At 37.8% G+C, this 17,898-nt stretch overlaps 2 protein-coding genes across 6 annotated transcripts; one reads left to right on the forward strand and one right to left on the reverse strand.

Moving 5' to 3' along the window:
- Positions 1 to 391: 391 nt before the first annotated feature.
- On the reverse strand, positions 392 to 7,953 carry LOC131301053 (uncharacterized). Of its 3 annotated transcripts, none has more exons than XM_058327163.1 (5): positions 7,777 to 7,953; positions 7,550 to 7,669; positions 2,886 to 3,798; positions 1,748 to 2,200; positions 392 to 1,272 (listed from the first exon to the last, which is right to left on the reverse strand). In XM_058327163.1, exons 4-5 carry the CDS (start codon positions 2,187 to 2,189, stop codon positions 1,268 to 1,270), a joined length of 447 nt encoding a protein of 148 aa, XP_058183146.1. In that variant the 5' UTR covers positions 2,190 to 2,200; positions 2,886 to 3,798; positions 7,550 to 7,669; positions 7,777 to 7,953; the 3' UTR covers positions 392 to 1,267. The 3 variants fall into 3 exon arrangements, with proteins under 3 accessions (XP_058183146.1, XP_058183145.1, XP_058183144.1); XM_058327162.1 differs by having other exon boundaries at positions 423 to 1,272; positions 7,550 to 7,654; XM_058327161.1 differs by having other exon boundaries at positions 423 to 1,272; positions 7,806 to 7,952.
- A 4,660-nt stretch (positions 7,954 to 12,613) lies between these two features.
- LOC131301056 (magnesium transporter MRS2-5) lies at positions 12,614 to 17,753 on the forward strand. 3 transcript variants are annotated; one of them, XM_058327167.1, is made up of 7 exons: positions 12,614 to 12,860; positions 13,799 to 14,555; positions 15,236 to 15,306; positions 16,063 to 16,191; positions 16,276 to 16,617; positions 17,278 to 17,325; positions 17,412 to 17,753. In XM_058327167.1, exons 2-7 carry the CDS (start codon positions 14,102 to 14,104, stop codon positions 17,640 to 17,642), a joined length of 1,275 nt encoding a protein of 424 aa, XP_058183150.1. In that variant the 5' UTR covers positions 12,614 to 12,860; positions 13,799 to 14,101; the 3' UTR covers positions 17,643 to 17,753. The 3 variants fall into 3 exon arrangements, with proteins under 3 accessions (XP_058183150.1, XP_058183151.1, XP_058183149.1); XM_058327168.1 differs by having other exon boundaries at positions 13,917 to 14,555; XM_058327166.1 differs by having other exon boundaries at positions 12,615 to 12,930; positions 13,917 to 14,555.
- The last annotated feature ends 145 nt before the right edge of the window (positions 17,754 to 17,898 follow it).

The following is a 17,898-nucleotide window of genomic DNA, read 5'->3' on the forward strand; positions in this document are numbered from 1 at the left end:
TTGTTATTACTACCTTTGATTTTAAGGGGTCATTTTGCCAAAGAAATTAATTAAATCACCAATCATTACCAGATTTGACGGTTTCGACAAATTGAAAGTCATAGACCTAAGTTTGCTACTTTCTTTGGAGTGCCTTTTGCTCTTGTTATAGTGCAATTAAAACACAATTTTGTTGATCTAGGAGTATTATGGATTCAAAGTAGAAAGAAACATGTAATTATCAAATTTTAGTCTATTTCACTCATCAACATAATGAAAGATAACATTACCATTTGATTTTAAGAAAGTAAGATCTCAACAGGTATTATATTAACATTTCATTATCAAGTTATTGTCAATCATCTGATCTTTGAAGATTGAGGATCTATTTGGATCATAGAAAGATTTGCTCACTGGAAGAAAAAAAAGACAGAAATCAGCAATAAATAGATCACACTCTTTTCCTTGACAATTTTCTATCCTTCATAGAGCCCTCATCAAAATCCATGATCCAGCTACTGAGACACATCGTATGATAATATCACAAAGAAGCCGGTGCTCAATCCGTGATTGCCCGTAGTGTTGCTCATCGATAAACAAACAGAAAAGAATAGATCAGAATCCAATGCTGCTAATTTCTATTGTATCAAGTGTATAACTTTACATCAAGTGATATAGATCTGTATTTATAGGTTTGGTGTATCTATATACTACCAGCAAGATGATGTCCAAGACTCTTAAGTCTCTTCCCAAACTAAACCCTACCATTACAGGAATTCCTCAAGCATGACCTCCCTTTTAACATTTTTTTTTCCTCCTTGGGACTTGCAAGGAAGGTGCACTAACTAGAGGAATTAGTTTAGAGAAAGATGAACAAAAAACCTTATCTGAATCTGAGGTAAAGTAAACCAAAGAAGAAGATATCAGGGCCGTGGATTGTTGAATCTATATGAAGAATATGTGTGTTAGTCCCGTGCCAAGTTTAGCGTCTTATCTTTCACACAGCCGATCTTAAGCCCGGATAAAGGAGGATGGTTGTCCTTTAAGTAGCTGACAACCAACACGTAAAAGACTTCGTTAGATCTTAATGACATGATCCCCTCGTTTTCTTGGTTCTAAATGATCTGATGGATGATTGAGGCGGGCACTCTGATAAACAGACCAAGCCAGAGAGAACGATGCTTTGAAGGTTTGAAGCACTCTCTGTCACACTAACAAGGGCTGGAGCAACATAAGAAGCAAGAATACCATCTTTTGGAAGATTTCATCTCTGCATGCCGCCCCTCCGTCAAGCTGCATCCAATCAATATTGAATGATCCAGTATTTTGTATAACAGGAGTAACATCAAAAAATACATTAACAGATAATTAATAATGAAATCATAGGCAACAAATATAGGAACGGAAACAAACAAAGTTGCTTGTTTGGTTGACAGTCTTCCAAAAACTTGTTCCAACAAAATTTTCGCAAAAAATTTAAGTTCTCGAATATTAAAAAATGAATATGATAAGACAATGATGCATGTTTCTGTTTCTAAAACTAGGTTAAACCCGTAGGCAACAAATATAGAGATGTCAAAGAATCATTCATGCAGAATACTATTCGAATTTGTTACATGAGAGAGAGAGAGAGAGAGAGAGAGAGAGAGAGAGAGAGAGAGAGATGTCAAGGAATCATTCATGCAGAATACTATTTGAATTTGTTACACGAGAGAGAGAGAGAGAGAGAGAGAGAGAGAGAGAGAGAGAGAGAGAGAGAGAGACTTACGTTGTTCTTTTTCGTTGAGAGTTCCAACAGCAGCAGAACGCCCAACTACAACCAGAACAGCTTGGACAGGCAGAGAAACTGCAGCTCGGCCACTTACAACAGTTGCAGCTTGGCCACTTACAACAGCTACAGCTCGGCTTACAACAACCACTGCAGCTCGGCCATTTACAACAACTACAACTCGACCAATTACAACAGCTGCAACTCGGCCGACTACAGCCACTGCAGCTCGGCCACTTACAACAGCTGCTGCAGCTCGGCCACTTAAAACAGCTGCAGCTCGGTTTTCTACAACAGCTGTTGCAGCTTGGTAGCTTACAGCACCTACAGCTTGGCCACTTGCAGCAATTGCAGCTTGGCCACTTACAGAGACAACAACTTGGCCGTGTAGAGCAGCAGAATCCACAGCTGCAATTTGAACAGGACAACGATGACCTTTCATGCTTCTTCTTTCTGCATCACAACGGTTATGTTCGTCATACACCAAATAATAGATTCAGGTACTTCCTAATAAAGATGCATACATGAATACCATAGACTATCCTTTTCACATTAGCACATGGATATGTAGATATGCAAAATCATTTTTTCCACTTCCAAGATAGACAAGTCTGAAACGGGAAGGTGTGTATTATATGTTTAATTGGATTTTGTTGTGTGGAAATATGAAGGGATTTACCAAGAGAAAAGAAATGATAGATCAACTCAAGAACTAAGGCTGTATTTGAACGTTTAATTTGTGAAGGGATCTGTGGAAGGGGCAGAAAAGGGACTGCACAAGACCTCGAATTTGTTGAAGGAATTCCCTTTACCTTTTCGTTCATTCAAACAAAATCCTCCACAAATCAAAGATCCTAACATAGCCTAAAATATAGCTTCTTGACTTATTATCTTTCCCATATTTCATTTTACCTCCATAAATATCTTCACAATTCAGGATGCAAACACAACATTAGGAGCCGAGTGCGAGCGATTGTTTTTTAGTTTTTGTTTTTTGGCAATCTCCTGTATACTTAAAGATGCATACTGTAGTCAATGTCCATGAACCACGCAAGATTCTGAACATTTATGTGATCAGGATTATTAACATTAAGAATTGCATATGCTATAATACAGAAGGATGGAGAATGGAACTGACTGCGGAAAGACAACGGTTTCAATGCGCAGCTCACTCCCGTCTGGATGGTGGTTGAAGGTCATCTCTTGAGCAGGATAAATTTTTTTGCTTTGGTCACCAGCAATTTTCACTGGTGTCTCTGTCATTGGTTTTTCTGTTTCTTCAAAAGCCCTTCCAAGATTGCCTTTTCTTCTGTCGTTTTCCTTTCGTCGTGCAACCGGAGATGGACTGAAAGTGATATCGGATTTGTGTGAATTTCTGGATTTTTCCAATTCTCCAGACTTGAGGAGTTCTCCACTCGACTTAAGAACACGATCCCTCGAGAAACTATTGTTCCCAATATGAATGCTGAATAATGACTCATTCGAAGCAACACTCCACTCCATTTGTGGTGGGGATTTGCTCGCAAAGACAGAAGGCGGAATTCTGTTAGGGTCAAAACCGGAAGGTCTTTCCATCACTTGGATTGGAGGAGATTCTGTCGCTGATGGGCTCTGGGATAGAGATTCGTGAGTAATTCCAGAAACTTGTGAATAATCACCTGTCGACAGTCTACTATCGTGTTCCGATTTAGAAGAGGTGTTACTGGACAAATCAGTTTTGTAATATATAGGCAAAGGACGAACATGATTAGGCGAAGGAGCAGTAGCAGATGCCCTAGGGTTAATTAATTTTGGATCAACTTGAATGAAATCTTCTGATGAACTGTCTGATGCGGAAGAAGAACCAGAAGAGAAAGACTTCAACCTTTTGGCTGGAGCATCTATACCTTCACTTACAGGAATCCCTTGATGTATTTTTGGATGCCAACCGTTTCCCCTCTCATCATTAGAGTCAGCAAGTGAATTTCGCACTTCACCTATATTTCCATTTGCCTTTGTATTTCTTCTTGGATGCTTAACATTGGTCCCAGTCCCACATTCAGAGTCCATAGCTGAATCAGTTGACAAGAAAAAAATTCGTAAAATGTCTAATTTGCAAACTTAAGCTAAAAACTACACAAAGAAGGCAGAGGGATAACTTTTTATATTTGGGTGTCAAGGATAAAGAAGTGCAATATTCCACTGATTCCCTGTTTTCCAACCAATGATAACATAAATGGTCATCAACCATGGAAAACTTCTTTAGTATCTTCAGATGATCATGGAACACATGCATGCAGCAGGTCTAAGAAAACTATCATCAAACCAACACTGGAAAACACACAGATTTCATAAATGGCTTCAATATCTATTGCAATTTATGAATCTCAGGATTGTCAATGATATCGATTGGAAAATGTTTCCTTCTATCAAGAGACCGAAATAATAACCCCAAAAGAATTGAAATTCACAAACAGGACTGTTGAACATGTCCTTCATATCAAGCATTTAGCCATCGTGGATACCTGCCCCTCAAATTAGAGTGTCTACAGCCATACAACTACATTGTGAAAGAGTAAAAGTTCCTCCAGCTATGCACCTTACCCACAAGGTTCAATATCTCCATTACCCAATCACACTATTTCTAAATAACTCATCTTATTATATTGTACAAACAACTTATATGTCTGCCATTTCTTTAGTCCCTAAAGTTCCTACCCCTTCTACTATCAAAGATTATCGGCCAATTGCTTGTTGTAATGTCATTTACAAATGTATTTCCAAGGTGCTGGTTTCTCGACTTCAGCCTTTATTACCATCTCTTATTCAACCCAATCAATCTGCTTTCATCAAGGGTAGGTCTATTGTGGATAACGTTTTGCTCATGCAAGAGTTGGTTCGAGATTATCATAAAGATTCAGGGGTGGCAAGGTGTGCTCTTAAGCTGGATCTCATGAAGGCATATGATTCCATTTCCTGGGGATATCTCTTTGAAATCATGCAGGTTGTGGGTTTCTCTCCTTTGTTTGTCCGATGGGTGCACCAATGTGTTACTACAGCCATGTATTCCATTGTCATCAATGGAGGTCTTGCTGGATATTTTCCAGGGAAAAGGGGTCTTTGGCAGGGGGATCCTTTATCCCCTTACCTGTTTCTTTTGGTCATGGAAGGGTTCTCTTCTTTGCTACAGTTCAGAATTTGCCAAGAGGGTTTCTCCTACCACCCAAAGTGCAGAGATCTCAAGTTGTCTCATTTAATTTTTGCAGATGATTTGTTCATAATGTGTGGGGCTGACCCTTCTTCTTTTCAGATTGTTAGTAGCCTGCTGACTGATTTCTACTCTATTTCTGGGCTAAAGCCTAATCTCCAAAAGAGCTGTGCCTATTTTGCTGGGGTCTCTGATGATGGCAAAGTGGTGCTTAGGAAAATTTTGTCTATTTCAGAAGGAAGCCTTCCTGTCAGGTACCTTGGCGTCCCTCTTATTACTTCTAGACTTCATGCATCAGATTGTCAACTGTTGTTGGACAAAATTATGACCAGAATTCAATCATGGACTAATAAATCTTTATCGTATGGAGGTCGTGCTCAACTAATTCAGTCTGTACTCTTTAGTGTCCAAATTTATTGGAGCACCATTTTTATGCTTCCTCAGAAGATTCTTAATAAAATTGAAGCTTTGTTGCGATCTTTCTTTTGGACTGGAATTGAAATGAAGTCTAAGGGTGCTAAAGTGACTTGGGCTGATGTCTGTTCTCCTAAAGATGAAGGAGGTTTGGGCTTTAGAGTCCTTAAAGACTGGAATAAGGCTGCTATGGCCAAGCACTTATGGGCTATTGCCTTTAAAGCTGATACTTTGTGGGTTAAGTGGATCCACACTTACATAATCAGGGATCATTGTCTTTGGAACATTTCTATTCCTGCTTCTGCCTCTTGGACAATCAGGAAATTGTTCTCTCTGTGATCCCTAGTTCATCCTTGGATAACTAATGTGGTGGGAAATGGAAAAAATACATTTTTGTGGTTGGACAACTGGCATCCACTTGGCCCTCTTTTTGCTAGGTTTGGATCCAGAGTTGTCTATAATTTGGGCAGGAACCTTCATGCCAAAGTTGATACCATAATTGTACATCACTCTTGGCAATGGCCAAGAGGTAGAAATGCTGTGACTAGGGACATTAGGAGGGCCACCCCTGCTACTTTTGTTCCCCATCCATCTCAGGAGGACACAGTTATTTGGAACCTCACATCTGATAGGAAGTTCTCTGTTAAGTCAGCTTGGAATGCAATTAGAAGGCAGCATTCTAAAGTTAGCTGGTTCAAAATTATTTGGTTTTAAGCACCATGTTCCTCGATGGACTATCATCCAATGGCTAGCACATCTAGGGAGACTTGCTACTAAGGATAGGCTCCTTAAGTGGGGTATGGCTATGAATGATCAGTGTGTTCTATGTTCTGCTTCTGTGGAAACCCATGAGCACCTCTTCTTTCACTGCTCTTTCTCTTCTCAACTTTGGAAATCATTGCAAAAAGACCTGAAGTTTCAATGCCCCTTCAATGGACTGCCCCAAATCATGGACTGGATGTTTCAAGTTAACAATGGCCCACAGTTTTCGTGCTCATTATCAAAGGTTGCTTTGGCTGCTCTCCTTTACCATATTTGGGGTGAAAGGAATGGCAGAATCTTCAAAAGCTTTGGGAGCTCTGTTCAACAGTTAGAGATCACAGTCCGAACTGATATCCGTGCATGTGTTAGTTCTTGGCGAGGAGTCAAGAAGTCAGCCCCTAACATGGCTCTTTGTTCTAGGTGGAATGTGCCAGCTAAAGTTTTTGATAGCATGTAATTTTTTGTTGTTGGTTCCTTTTCTTTGTTTTATAATGTTCTGTTTTCAAGCTTTGATTGATGTCCATTTGTATGGTTTTGTTTGACAAAGGGTATGCCCTGTCTTGTGTAATGTGGTTTGTTTTTATAAAATTTTACCTTACCCAAAAAAAACTTATATGTTTGACTTTATGTCCATTAGGGATGTATTAGCTTAGTTTCACAAATTCCTTTTCATAAATATATCAGAGGATTTTGTGGATGCGCAGTAACATTAGAGTAATACGCATGCAGAATAAATAAAGAAAAAAAAGGTAACTTTCTAACCCATGAAGGATTTATTCGGTTTAGAACAAATTATGTCTCTGACTTGATGCCCATTGGGGATATATTAGCTAAGTTTCACAAGTTTCTCTTCATTACTACATCAAAGGAAATCTTGAGGATAGGCAGAAACATTTAGAGTAATAAACATGCTCAATTGAAAAATGACCCCATTTTTTGCCAGCTTACACACACCTTGATTAATCCTTGGAACCAATCCCACCGTCTACTAGTGGGGGTGCCCATTTGAAACGAGAGCAAATCGTCGTATGGATTGGCTCCGTAAGAGTTGATAGCACCTACGGGGTGTCCAACCTGAGACCTAGGAGGATGCGAATTAGGGTTTTAAATAAAGGCTGTTACGGAACGGGATTTCAAACGTCCGATACTGTTCTTTACTTGCGTATCGACCGATAGGGTTCGATATCGACAAAAATATATGATAAGGATGCCGTTACATTACACAATACCGCGATTTAAAACCCTTTTACATACCCTAAGTCTCAAGCCTTAACCACTGGCCAATCCTCGGGATTTCTGACTTCATACCATACACGTATCTATTAGCTTAGTTTCACAAAATTCTTTTAACCCACGACATTACAAAATTTTGGGACCTAGCAGAAACATTGAAGGATTATATGCATGATGATTCAATGTAGAAAAGGAAAAAGAATTACCAAACTCATTAGACACCCTCTCAAATTCGTTTTCAAGCCGCCTTAATATGAATCTGCCGGAAGCAGCACCGGCATTGGCCGCCAACCCTTTTCTTCCAAGTCAATCTGCAGCGTTTCAACCTAAAAAATAATAATAAAATTCCAAGAAAACGGGGAGAAAACCAGCAAATTAAACTCGCATGTGGTAAAAATAAAACCAGAAAAGGGTATCAAATTCAAAAACTTACAACAAAATGGGGTTGAAACTGGGCATTACCCAGATAAGAAATTCGTTGTTCTTCAAGGGGTGGGGGAAAGGGTTAGTCAAAACTAGGGTTTGGGTGTGATGTATTTTGGGCAAATCTACCTGATAACGGAAGGCATAGCGGTTTTTCCGATTGTATTCTTATCTATTTGCCGAATTTAACTGTTTTTATTTTCTTTCGCGCCAACCTCTTCATCACGTGCTGTGCACGTACGTGATAATTTGCATCTCCTTCTTCTTCTTCCCTTCTCTGATTAGAGAATAAATTTTTTCCACCACCGCTAATTTCGATCCTTCCGTGTGTTAATTATTAATCTGAACTGTTCATCTTGTAGATCCCTTTTAGTAATATACCCACGCAAAAAATCAGCTTGATTGGAAGTCAATAGATATATCAAAATTTGAATTTTGGTTTATAAAATGGATGATTCGATTCTTTATTATTACTGACAGAATCAAATCGTCCATTTTGCAAAGCAAAATTCAAATTTTGATATATATATCGACTTTCGATCAAGTTGATTTTTTGCATAGCAATACTAGATTATGGATTTTAAAATATGAACGGTTCAGATTATAACAATAGACGCTCAGTAGGGCTTAAAATGAACAATGGTAGAAAAGTGAGATTTTACACCGGTGTGGATAGAATTTATTCTTGATTGATTAACATGGTGATTTACTTGTGACTACTGATGGAAGCAGCAAGACACCATTAGGGGTGATAGCCTAGTTGGTCAAGCCCGTCGAGGCTTACTGCTTTTGGGTTCGGATGAGGTAGGAGGTATCAAGTTTGAGTTGTGCCAGCGGCGCCTCTCTCGAATTTGGTCATTCTCTTTTGTCCAGCTTTAGGGAGGAAAATAATTCATGTAGCCGACCCCAAGTGATTGGGACATAAGGCTCGGTTTCAACTTTGGCCCGCTAGCCCTTGGTGGGGCAGTAGTTGCTATGACTATTTGATCTTTTTCAGAATTCGTCGCTGGGTTAGAGTCCTTATGGTCATGCCCATGGGAGAGTTGCTATACCCGGTCGCCTCTTCCTCCACCTTTTTTTGGTTAGCAAAAAAAATAGCAGTAGCAAGACAAGACTATCCAAATTACGGGTGTTACAAAACCCGTCGGACTGAAAAAAATCGACTGATCGGTTCGATTTTCAGTCGGGGTGATGGCGAAATTTTTTCGGACCGGACCGAACCGAACCGAACCGACCAACTACATATTTTACATACATACACTTTAAATTAAATAAAAATCTAATATTTCGGGCAGGACCAAAATCCCCGACCGAACCGAACTCACCCCGAACCAAACAGAACTCAACTTCGGTCGGGATCGGTCTTGGATATATTTGGACTGAACCGAATCAGTTTTTGAAAATTTCACCCCGAACCGAACCGAAATCATCCATAATCCAAATTTATGCACATTTCAATTCCAAAATACTCCATCTTCATTAATGCTGAGTTTAGATCTCACACAATCTTCGCTCTTCAGTTCGAATCTCGCTTGCGGATAGTGGAGCGATGCTAGGTTAGAGCCTAGAGGATTTTTGGTTAATTGGTTCCACTTGCACTTTAGTAGGGTTATGATGACGGGTTGTCCTTCTTCGACTAGCTTTTAATTCACAAGAATACCGTATAGTGACAATCCCTAATCGGAACAGATAACCACAGTCGAACATTTCATAGTGAACGGAAATCCGTAGGTCACACCCCTTCCCATCCTTTTGGCTTAGGAATAATAAATAAAAAAACAAAAAAAAAACGAAGATCTTAGTACATTATTTGGACGAATAGGAACAAGACTCGACTAAATTGTAATTGTTATATCTCGCCGAGTTTGAAAAACGGAATTCCGCTGTGAATAGTTTTGTGGGGGGCGAAGGCAAGAACTTGTGATAAAAAAAAAGAAGCAGCAAGAACTTCGATCAATAAAGTGTGTTTAAATACGAAGTTTATCTTTGGAATGAAAAAAAAAAATTGGCCTAATAATCTAAATGGTTTTTTTTTTCCTTATTCAAATTTTCTTCGCGTTTGTTATTTTTTTTTTAGATTATTGGTTCATTATGACGAGAGGAATCTAAAAAGTAAAAAAAATTACGATCAAAATCTTTTTTTAAATAAACACAAAAATAAGTCAATAAGCCGATTTTTACGTCTTTTATTGAAAAAAACTTGGTTTCTATCGTAATTTTATACTTTTTGGATTCCCCTCGTCACAATGAAACAATAATCTACAAAAAATCAATGAAAAACTAATAAATAAGGACAGAAATAAGCCATTTGGCATTACCTAGTTTGGCATTATAAGCCAAATGGCTTATTTTTGTCCTTTTTAAATTTTTTTTCGCATTTATTAGTTTTTCGTCGATTTTTTTTTGACAAGTTTCGTCAATTTTTTGAGAATTATTGTTTCGTCATGACAAGAGGAATCTGATCGAAATCTTATTTTTTCTGAATAAAGACAAAAATAGACCAATAAGCCAATTTTTTCGTCTTTATTTAAAAAAAATTGAGTGACCTTTAGTTCGGGCTTTTTATCTCTAGATTCAGAAAATAGAAAATAATCCCACCTGGTCTTCTCTTATTAATGAAACACTGAAACTTTATAAAAGTGCCTAAACCCTAGAATACCTTATGAAATTGTCTAAATCCTAGGGTATTCTATAAAAATGCATAAACCCTTAGGATACCCTATGAAAGTGTATAAACCATTAAAACTCTATAATAGAGAAATGCACCATAAAACCTTTATGAAAATGCCTAAACCTAAACCTTAGGGCTCTATGAAAGCGCCTAAACCTAAACTTTAGGATACTCTAAACCCTAGAGTATCTTAAACCATAAAACCCTAGGATTTATAAAATCCTAAAACCCTAGGGTAACTTAAAAATCCTAGGATATCCATTTTTGTAAAAATGGACCTAATAATAATTAAATATTTAATCTCTCCTTACTGTAAATTAAGTTTCATTTTTTTGTACTTGTAAAAATCTCGATGATTAATGTGTGGGCCAGTGGAAGAGATTTTCTGCATCAAATACTCCACGAAGAGGTCTCTTCGCAGGCAGCTTCCTAGAAAGTCAGATGGGAACATGAAAAGAAATTTCCTAAGAAAATTCAAATACTAAGAGTCCTTCCGGATGGTAGCTATGGCTCGAATCGGACATTTTATTGGCGGGTAGGAAGTTTCTATGGTCACGCCCAAGGGGAGTTGCTACGCTAGTCGTTCCCTCCCACCCTTTTGAGTATCAAAAAGAAAAGAAAAGAAAAGAAAAGAGTGCAATGCATGTTTTTGTTATTAAAAGATACTTCGTAGATTAAGGGCAAGAAAGACGTAAGATGGACGGTTTTGGTATTCGAATCATTCAGATTTTTTTAGACCGCAAAGAAGATGTGGGAATCTTCACACGAAAAATTGACTGTTTGTTAGTTGTTTTCAATCTTATTCTTTTTATTTTATTCCATGAGATGGTAATAGGGTGGCTAATACATTAACCAAACATGTCCTATCTTTAGAGGCCCCCATTAACTTGGCAACGGAACTTTTCGAGCTGCGTTCAAAGGGAAGTTTCCTTTGATGTTTCTGTTATGCAGTAATTAATAATACCATTATCGATTGGAAAAAGAAGAAGAAGTAAGAATGACGTTTTTTTTTGGGAGTCTTCCAAATGTACAACAAAATCTTGCTTAATTTTGATTTATTGAACTTAAAGTATATGCAAGTGGAGTGGAATACAATTAGCGCCTCCCTTGTACATTATAGATCTTACAATTGATCACATTGATGATAATTCTAATTTCTAAGTCCCCGTTCTGCTAAGATTCTTATTTTTTAAGTACTAATTTTCTGTTTCAGCAGTGGCGAAGTCAGGATTTTGAACCCAGTGGGGCCTGGGGACCGGCTTAATAAACATACTATATTTTTTATCGGAACACATATTTATTACTTTGCTTTCCAATACATTATGTTTATATATTTAAACAATTCTAGCCTAATGCAGTTAAAGTATACCAATAATTTTTTTTTTCTTTAGGCTACTGCAGCTATCACATGCTTATTTTTTTTTATTTATGAAAGATAAGAAATGAGAATGTAAGATAATCGATTTTTTATCAAATCAAAATTATTAAGATTATAAATAGTTATACATGAATAATTATCAATAATATATAAATTCAGATATATGCAAAACAAAATTTTGCCCAGGAGGCCTGGCCCCTAGCATAGCTCCACCCTTGTGAAATATGTCATTATTTCACAATACATTGCCTTTAATAGTTACTTGTTCAAGTTTAATTTAAAAAATGAGATTAAATTCTTTCCAGATGAGGTGGAAACCTCGTGTTTTCCGCCATCCATTGTGGGTCCTATTAAGTATTCACTGCAGTAATCTGAACCATTCATCTTATAGGGCTTGAAAAGTTATACCTGTCTACGTAAAAAATCAGCTTGATCGGACATCAAGAACTATATCAAAAATTAAATTATGGTTTATAAAATCGACGGTCACGGACAATTTAACTTTAAAATACTAGTGACAGAATCAGACTGTTCGTTTTATAAAACCAAAATTTAATTTTTGACATAGTTATTGATGTCCGATCAATCTGTTTTTTTTTTGCGTAGACATATTAATTTGCAGGCTCTACGAGATAAACGGTTCGGATTATTACAGAAAATGCTCGGTAGGACCCACAATGTGCCATGGCAAAAACCTTGGGGTTTCTGCTCCAGACATAAAACATCCTCTTAAAAAATTAACTGAGATTTAAAAATGTGTTGGAACTTGGCTTTTTTATTTTATTTTAATATATAGGTGCACATTATGCAGTTATATGACGGTTGCAATAATTGCAGCATCGCGCGAGACCCAGAAACAGACAGATCAGGATTTAATAAATCAAGAAAGAAGATCGACGGGTGCCAAAAGCTGAAAAGTGTTCAAATCAATCTCCCCCTAGCTTCGAATTATTGAGAAACTATCGCGACATCACCTAGCTTCGAATCACCGCTACACTCCTCGGATCACACCTGAATTGGAAAACTCACAGTTCTCTCTGCAAAGGTTTGGTTGCTCTCTCCTCGTCACTGTTTACTCAATCTGGGTTCCACGTGCAACACGTATAATTGAATTGGTGGTTTTTTTTTGTTTTTCATTTGAATTGGTGGGTTTTACCTGCATGAATGATTGAGTTGGTGGGTTTTTCGTTTGATGCTGTATTGGTGGTGGGTTTTTTGTGTTGTAAGACATTGAATCTGTTGATACATCCAAGTTACTGCCTTTGGTTTCCATCCATTCGGATTCTAGGGTTTTCTTTGTGAGAGAAGGATTGTCACCGTGCAATTCCAAGTTTTTGGACTAAATTCGCGTTTATTTTGTTCTTTGGTGGGTGCATAATCTGTGCTGTATTTATCTTAATGTCAGTGGGGTGATCAGAAACTCCACTTCTTTGGTTTTTTTGCTGTGTTTAGATGAGTTTTTGAGAAATTTTGTAGGGTTATGAGTGGAGAGATAAATGAGAGTAGTGATTGGGAGTAGAGGTAACGATTGGAGACAGATAGAGAGAGAAATGAAAATAATAATTGGAGATAATGGTGAGTAATGATTGGAAGTAGGGGTAATGAGTATTTTTTGAGTTGAGAATTTTTTTTCAAAAAATAATCCAAACAAAGCATTTATAATTAAAGTGTTGGATTTGTCTAGTTCACTTGCTCTATCTATATGGATTGCAATTTTCCATGTGCATGCCTGTGGTGGCTTTGATCTTATAAATGAAAGGATAGTTGAGCATTAAATGAAGATCTTTGAATTTCAGCTTAAGTGGCACTCGGAAGTTCATTTAGATCCAACCAAATGTGACCTAAAGTATTGCTTCTTCTTCTTCTTAACTCTGAACTGAACATGTTTTAGCATTGGGTTTTACACTAAGCCCTTGGGCTTGATAGATAGGTTATCAATTGATTTGTCTTCTGGCAAGACTAAAGGTTTGCAATGTTGTCCAGGAGCTTGTTATTGTCCTCATACATCAACGTTTGCGTTGCGGTCTTACAGATTGACAATTACACAAGTATGGTCTTAATGCTGGAAAAGCCTATTACTTAACTTTTTGTGTCTCTTCAGAAATGTACAAAGCTCATTAGGAGCATGAATCGAAAGTGCTTTGAGTTGGAGTAGATGTCTATCAGCATGTGCTCGGTAGGGTCCAGTCAGCACTGGGTTAGAACCCATTTTTTCTGTGCGGATGTGGACATCTCTTCACTGCTCATTTCTCAGAGCTGAAATTGGAGGGGAAGTGGAAGAACTGAATGCCAATGGAAGGATCCATGTCCCCATCTCTACCTTCTGGTCTTATGGGAAATCCCAGTTCTCATAATGCTGGAAGGGTGATTTTAGATGGATACAGGATTAATCACATTCCTGTATCTGGTTTTCCCGGCTTGAAAAAGAGAAGTCATGCACATGTAAATCGCTCTTGGATAAAGATTGATCAGGGTGGGAACTCGAAGATTTTGGAGCTTGACAAAGCTGCTATCATGAGGCATTGTTCTTTACCAGCCAGAGATCTCCGTCTTTTGGATCCATTGTTTATCTACCCTTCCACGATATTAGGTCGAGAAAATGCTATTGTGGTTAGTCTTGAGCAGATTAGATGCATAATCACAGCTGACGAGGTAATATTGATGAATTCCTTGGATGCAAATGTTGTTCTATACAAGTCCGAATTGTGCAAACGCCTGCAGTCAAATAAAGAACAGTCTGGTAATATTTTGTTTGTGCACAGTTTAAATACTTGTATTCTTATGTCTTACTCTCTGCCATTTTGCCGATGCTTTATATAAGTTGTTTCATATTGGTTCGTCTAGAATTCAGAAATTTTAAGAAATACTTTTCTAAAAAACTTGATAGAAGATTTTTGGACGGTTCAACATGTATGGAGAACAAGCCTTATATTCATTCAAGAAGGGAGTACAGCTGTGTGAATAATTTCTTATGTTAGTCCTAGGACTTCAACTTTCAGTAGATAGAGCCTTTGCATTGAAGAATGCAGAAACTTTGATTTTCATTAAGCGAAACACTCCGCAGTCCGTATATTTGAGGGAGCACTCATTGAATGGTGCAATTCTTTTTATATGCAATAACGTTGGACCTGGATCCGATGTTTCTATATGCATGGAAAAAGTGGTCATGTCAGTGTTTGTGTCATACAAATTTTGTTGAAATTTAATGAGCCCTAGTAAAATACCTAGTAGCCAGATGTGTTTTGTAGAGGGGCTAATGTGGAGGGAAATTATTGGGTGCACTGCCTGAGTTACAGTGAAAACATAGGGTAATGTTCGGGAATTTTTATTCATATTGGTGGTTTCGGAAATTCGTCAATTGTTTCTTAATATTTTCATTTTCCCAATCCCAATGCTCACCTGTTTGCTAATTTGACTCAGATGATCTGCCTTTCGAATTCAGGGCGCTGGAGCTCGCTTTGGAATTAACATGCATGTCTCTTGATGCTCAGGTATACGTAACTGGCTTATGGGGACTGCTTTCTCGACCATATATATGTGTCCTTATCTCTCTCAGAATCATAATTAGGAGTTGTTCAGTAAATATATTTGTTTGATGCGGTGGATCCTTGTAGTACCCATAAAAGAAGCATTGTGGGAAACAGATTGGTTGTGTGAAATTAGGAGTTCTTAATGGTAATATATTACTTTTCAAAAAAAAAAAAGGAAATCAGATTTTTAAGGTTCTAGAAAACACAAAATTGCTGTCGGTAGCTTCTGACTCATTGCCATTTGGTGCAATTCCATCTTAAGGTGTTGCCTGTTTGGATAAAGGCCTCTACTAAGAATTGCAGTGACTACGCCTGACCTGATATGTCATTAAAATGGTGGTATGCAATTGGTTTTAGAACTGTTGAGTGTGACTGTCCATTAGGAAGATTCAACATGGGGCAATGCTAGTCACCAAATTTGCTGAAATCCTGATTGCATTCTTTTCTATGCACTGACTAAGATATAAAATTATCTTAAATTCTAGGAATCAACATGATTGCTTTCAAACATACAAATCAATGATTATTCGTTTTGGTGAGAATATCTTTTATTCTAATGAGCACAATTATTGCTTTGGGACGTAGGTATTGATGACCATTCATTTTATGCATGCAACTTAGTTTAGTCCATGTGATCCCTACATTGTGGGCTTATATGTTGAAATTTAACAAAATGTTAGCCTCATTATGACATTGAGAAGTTCTTGAATTTAATAGGTGAAAGAGTTGGAAATGGAGATACATCCGGTGCTTGATGAACTAGCATCATCTATCAGCACTCTTAATCTAGAACGTGTCCGTAGGTTCAAAGGCCAGCTCCTTGCCTTGACTCAGCGAGTGCAGAAGGTAGAAAAGACCAGATCATTTTGTTCGAGCTTTTTCACTTGTATTGACCCCTTTTTCCAATTAGTTTTCAAACTGAATTTTCAGGTCTGTGATGAAATAGAACATCTTATGGATGACGACGGTGACATGGCTGAGATGTACCTGACGGAGAAGAAGCTGAGAAAGGAGGCTTACACATCGAGCGAATTATACAGCCAAACTGAAGAATCTGGTGGGGCTGGAGTGGTGTCAAAATCTGCACCTGTTTCACCTGTGGGTTCCACCAGTGGAGTGCGAAAGTTACAAAGAGCTTTCAGCTGCTTAAGCTCAAGCAAACATGGAAGCTTAAGTAGTTCATCCAATAGCGGGGAAAACATTGATCAACTTGAAATGTTGCTTGAAGCCTATTTTGTTGTCTCCGATAATACTCTCAACAAGTCGTCATCAGTAAGTGCCTTTAAAGACCCTTTGCAGAAACCATGTATGCAACTGTGTGAGCCTCTTGTACTAGGTACTTTTTTTGGATGTGAGTTAGAATGCCATTATTACGACTTTTTTTGGTTGACATATAGGAGTAGGACGTAGGAGGCTAGGGAAACTCAAGCTTAGATTTTGAAGCATATTAAGTAAATAGGGGTAGAAAGGATAACCTTGCCTTCACAAGGGAAGACTTAAAATTCATGTGTCATCTATTTTGAGTTATCTGAAATTCAATTCGTACACGATTATAACGCATTTGCGACTGCATGAAGCAATTAATAGGCAAATAGCCCATTTGCTATTCCTGGGTGTTTTTACCCTATTGTTCAGTTAAGATATTCCTATATTTGAGGGGTAGTTGGGGGATGTAGAATTTTGTGTGACTTACACCGATATAGTCAGCTGTTATATTCCCCTCTTGCATAGAGAGATTCCTTTTGCTGATCTTCGGCTGTAAATGAAAGCTAAGCTGAACCAGATGAATCCTTTCCTTTATTCCGTCATTGTTAGCATGTTTTTGTATTTACCTTTCATATTCCAATGAAACTTTGAACCTAAAAAATTGCATGTGTTACAAGAACCAATTTGAAATTTTCTAATTGTTTTCTTAATCTGTGGGTGATGCAGCTTAAAGAGTACATTGATGATACTGAGGATTTGATCAACATTAAACTGGTAACCGTTAATGAGCATCTAACTTTCCAAGTAACTGTACAGTTGTTTGTGAAAGATGATAATTTTATGGTTGTGTATCTAAACAGGGTAATGTGCAGAACCAGCTGATACAATTTGAGTTGCTTTTGACGGCAGCTACCTTTGTGGCAACTATATTTGCCGTTGTGGCTGGGGTCTTTGGAATGAACTTTGAGGATTCAATATTTGACTACCCATTTGCATTCCACTGGGTTCTGATTACAACCGGAGTTTTCTGTGGGATGTTATACATTTCTTTCTTGTTTTATTTTAGGCACAAGAAAGTCTTCCCTTTGTAAATCGGATAGCAGGGAAAACTGGTTCGTTGGAGCCGATAATTGAATTCTTTGATCGATATGGTACTTTCTTGAGCTTTCAGTGATTAGAATAAGCTTTTCGGCATCAATTTACTTCCCTTTTGCCATGTCTTTGTTTGACTTGCACTTTTCAGGGAAGCGAAAATGATGCGATGGTAATTAATTCTCAGCTTTTCGTTTTTGACCTTATTTTGCTCTTAACCAGTGTTCTTTTGGGACCTGCTTAGACTCTCATTGC

This window comes from Rhododendron vialii, chromosome 9a (assembly GCF_030253575.1).
Source record: "Rhododendron vialii isolate Sample 1 chromosome 9a, ASM3025357v1".
Lineage (NCBI taxonomy): Eukaryota > Viridiplantae > Streptophyta > Magnoliopsida > Ericales > Ericaceae > Rhododendron > Rhododendron vialii.